We start from the raw sequence: 4,468 nt of genomic DNA, 5'->3' as shown, positions 1-4,468 counted from the left end.
GCTAGCGATACGAGTCACCAGGCGACGTGTGGTGGATGGGATAGGGCAGAAACCGCTTTATCGCGAGTTAACATGCGGTTAAGTTACGGCAGTGGGGGAAAGCGAATGACGTCTGATCATCTCAGAAATGATCGGATGGTGGACGATCAGTGCATATGTTTTTGTCAGATGCAGCTGGGGAAGCAGCAGGTTAGGGATTTCATGAAAGCGCGTGGCTAGATGGGTTTAAAGCTTAGTGCCTAGGGGCTATACTGAAACGGGGCTTATGCCAAGTATTGGAGGAAAACAAGGGTAGCGGGGTTAAGAGGGTGTAATGAGGATGAAGGAGAAGGAAGGAACAAACTGCTGTGAGCTGCCTTCTGAGCATAACACACAACCAAGCTTGTATGCGGTGCTCCAAATGCCGAATTGAATAGCAGAGCTAACAATGACTATGGTCTTTATGCAATTGACATGTTGGATCCTTCATGGCTACCAAAACTTCTGCACATTAAGGAATTGTACTATTTTCATAATCTGATTGATACACTACTTGACTGGGGTTATGAAAAGGGGGTCACATTATTTGGCTATGGCTTTGACTTTCGACAAAGCAATAGAATTACCAAATCAATGGATGGATTAAAAGAAAAACTGAAGGCAGCTTACAAGGCTTCTGGTGGAAAGAAAGTGAACATAGTTTCTCATTCGATGGGTGGATTGCTTGTCAAGTGTTTTCTTTCACTGTATCCAGATATATTTGAGAACTATGTAAGCACATGGGTGTGCATTGCTAGTCCTTTCCAAGGTTGTCCAGGTGTCATTAATGATTGTCTTTTGACTGGTATGCAATTTGTTTATGGGTTAGAGAGCTGCCTGTTTATATCTCGCTGGACCATGCATCAACTGTTGATTGAATGCCCATCAATATATGAGATGATGACAAATATAGAGTTCAATTGGAACAAACTGCCACAAATACAAATTTGGCGTAAGGAATATACAAAGGAAGGGGAATCATCTGCTGAGCTAGAATCATATGGTCCTAGCGAGAGTATTTCAATATTCCAAAAGGCACTGAAGGGAAACATGTTGAACTATGATGGGAAGTCAATACCTGTACCATTCAATATGGCCATCTCTGAATGGTCATTGGAAACTCGTCGAATCCTTGATACAACAAAGCTACCAGATGGAATTAAATTTTATAATATTTTTGGCACAACACATGAAACACCTTTTAGTGTATGCTATGGAACAGAAACTTCCCCGATTGGCAAGCTGGAAGAAATTTGCAGTTCACAGCCTCATTATTCTTATGTGGATGGAGATGGAACTGTTCTTGCAGAGTCAGCAAGAAAAAGAATGCCATGACCATGGGACTTAAGGACGATATAGTTGCTATGGAATTTCTCGAGTTACACGGTATTTGAGTGTACTTGTGGAGAAAGCTCGCAAGCTAGATCAGATTGCTCTAGAAACTAAGGCCAGAATCGCTCCATTGGTCACAGAAAGGAAGAAACTATTTAATGAATTAGTAACTATAAAAGGAAATATAAGGGTATTTTTCCATGTTCTCCCTCTGTTTGAAGATGAGGGGGGTACCAGAAATATATTTCCTGATGATTTTATGATATGAATAAATCTTGGTGGTGATCCTGTTACAAGTTCTAAAAAGGATTTTGATTTTGACAGAGTTTATGGACCTCTTGTTAGCCAAGGGGATTTCTTTCAAGATGTTTAGCCTTTAGTACGGTCTGCTTTTGATGGATACAACGTCTCTGTATTTTCTTATGGCCAAATGGCTCTAGGGAAACATATACAATGGAAGGTTCAAGCCATGACCGTGGACTTTATTTTAGGGCGTTTGAGGAGCTATTCGATTTTTCTAATGCTAACACATATTCTTCTAAATTCGACTTCCATGTTACAATGTTTGAGCTCCCCAATGAGGAGGTTCATGATTTTCTTTTCAACACCAGTGGAAATCCCTCAAAAATGTGTATGGGTCCAACAGAGTTTTCTGTTGAACTTGTACAGGAAAAGTTGAAAATCCAACTGACTTTTGAGTGTGCTAAAATTGGGAATACAAAACCGAGGAATGGACACCATGAATGTTGAAGAATGTAGCTATTCTCATTTGGTTGTTACAATTCATATACAATTGTCTAGCAGCCTCACTGGGGAGTGACAATATAGCAAGCTTTCACTAGTTGATTTAGCTAGAATTGGGTGTTTGCCTAAGGAGGAAGCTAATGGGGACTGCCTCAAAGAGTTGCTGCATGCACATAAATCATTGTCTGCGTTGGGGGATGTTTTATTTGTTTTGACATCAAAGAAGGACCACGTCCCTTATGACAACTCAAGGCTCACTCAAACGCTCTCAGATTCTCTAAGTGATGATTCCAAGACTTTGATTATTGTTAACGTGAGTCCCAACCATGCAGAAGTACAGGAGACAATATCGTCTCTAAATTTTGCTGCAAGAGCTCGAAATGTTGAACTAAGTCTCCGAAATCATGATACCATGAAGAAGTGGAGAGATGTGGCAAATGAAGCTCACAAGGAGATATATGAAAGAAAAGGAATTTTCAGAGGCAAGGCAAGAGGTTATGTGTTTAGAGAAAGCGCTGAAAGAGGCAGATGATCAATCTCTTCTCTTATTCAATGAAGTAAAAAAACTTGGAAAGTTGCATTTGCATTGCAGGCAGATCTAAAAATAGAGAGTGTAATGCTACAAGAGAAACAGAAATATGAAGAAGAACAGAATGCACAACTAAGAATCAAGCAGCACATATTATGAAGGTTGAATAGGAACATAAGATCCAGTTGCCAGAACACACAACTGTGATTCAAATTCTCGAGACCAAAGTTAAAGAACTGGAAAATAAGCTTGCTAAAGCTCAGGCTACTAAGACATTTGGAGGTGTTGATGGTCACTGGAAGGGTGATTCAGCAAAAAAAACAAATGGTAATTCAGAGACCGAAAATTTTGAGATTGGCAACATTTGTTACAGAACCAAACACAAGTCAAGTTGGAGTTGTTCGTAATGGGTCCATTTGGCCATTGGAACAAGTGGTAAACCTATCAGCTAACATTGATACATCTCATATTAACGATATGATAGATGTCATCAATCATTGGGACTTTCTTCACAGTTGTATAAAGCTTGAAGGGCCAGGTATCCCAATAGAAGATGTGAAATTGCTTGCTCCTATGCCTATGCTTTCTGGAGCGATAACGTGTATTGGTAAAAATTATGCTGACCATGTTAAAGAAATTGATACATGGAAAACGACTCCTTCTCCTAATATACCAAAGTATCCCATCATCTTCACAAGGGCACCATAGTCAGTTATTGGACCGGGAGCTGCAATAAGATATCCTCACTCCATAACAACCCAGGTGGACTATGAAACTGAGCTTGCAGTGCCATATGCGCTAGTTGAATATCCAGATTGAATGTTATAGGCAGTCAACATTGTAACTATTGTCGTTTAAAATGGAACGAGTCTTTTCTAAATAATTGATTTTGTTTGAATTGGTAGTTAAGGATAGCAGACCGTGAGAAGCCAATGCATTGAATATATTGAAACAATGACTTATTGAGAGTAAGGTGGAGAAATCATTTCCACATACTTTTTTTTTTTTTTTTTTAATTTAGTGGAGATTCGTGTCTAGTGGGTCTTGGGTCCAGATTTCGAACCCGCTCTGATACCACGTGTAAGGTCCCCTCCTAGGGTCCTCTACTAGATCTATATTCTCTAATTTTAAATGCAATAAAAGGGCAATAATTTATTTTATGACAAGACATTTAAACGATGATATTTTACCATTTGAAATCTAATTCCTACAATTTAAATAGTGAATATTTCATTTCAATCACTTACATAAGTAATATATGCATAGAGGAATACCTGTACCGATGGCCCGGTGGAGATGCCCTTGAGCTGCTGCTCCTACTGGAACGCTCCTCTTGACTACCGACTGGATTTACCTCCCAGCCTACTAGGAAGTAATTCCTAGCCCAGGAAACCTCCACAGGTTCCCTAGCCCTCTGAGCCCAAGTCCAACCAAATGTAGTGTGTCCAAGATAAAACAATACTCCCCTCCTCTCTCTCAAACAATTCCTCCAAAACCACAGCCCAACCAAAACCAAAGCAAGACCAAGGATCCCCCTTCCTCCCCTCATCCTTCCCCTTTTATGCCCCCTTCTCTTCTCCACCTCAACCACCTCTCATTAATGTCATAACTTCTCCCTCATCCTTACATTTGACTTCTCTTCTCCTAAGTAAACATGAGAGGACATTTGGGAATGTGATATGAATATAAAATTATGTAATTAATTGGAGAGGACCATGTCTTCTCCCAAATAAATATTTCGGGGATGAGAGATGAATATATAAAATGGTAATTAATTGGAGAGGACCATGTCTTCTCCCAAGTAAATGTGAGAGGACATTTTGGGGATGAGAGATGAATATATAA

At 39.7% G+C, this 4,468-nt stretch overlaps 1 protein-coding gene and 1 pseudogene across 1 annotated transcript; both read left to right on the top strand.

The window, feature by feature from the left end:
* Nucleotides 1–452: 452 nt before the first annotated feature.
* Nucleotides 453–1,353, top strand: LOC149171308 (phospholipase A(1) LCAT3-like). Its single transcript, XM_089425924.1, has one exon. The coding sequence runs from the start codon at nucleotides 454–456 to the stop codon at nucleotides 1,351–1,353; it is 900 nt and encodes a 299-aa protein (XP_089282050.1). The 5' UTR covers nucleotide 453.
* A 28-nt stretch (nucleotides 1,354–1,381) lies between these two features.
* Nucleotides 1,382–3,030, top strand: LOC149171307 (kinesin-like protein KIN-14L pseudogene; annotated as a pseudogene).
* Nucleotides 3,031–4,468: the final 1,438 nt, after the last annotated feature.

This window comes from Pinus tabuliformis, chromosome 4_2, assembly GCF_031772625.1.
Source record: "Pinus tabuliformis cultivar Carrire ecotype Pingquan chromosome 4_2, CPIR1, whole genome shotgun sequence".
In the NCBI taxonomy this organism is placed as follows: domain Eukaryota; kingdom Viridiplantae; phylum Streptophyta; class Pinopsida; order Pinales; family Pinaceae; genus Pinus; species Pinus tabuliformis.
Note: the sequence above shows the minus strand (reverse complement) of the source record. Positions and strands in the feature narration are given on the sequence as shown.

What these genes read in the sequence shown, in the direction of transcription:
- LOC149171308 (XM_089425924.1), top strand. Translation starts at nt 454, where the DNA reads ATGTTGGATCCTTCATGGCTACCAAAACTTCTGCACATTAAGGAATTG.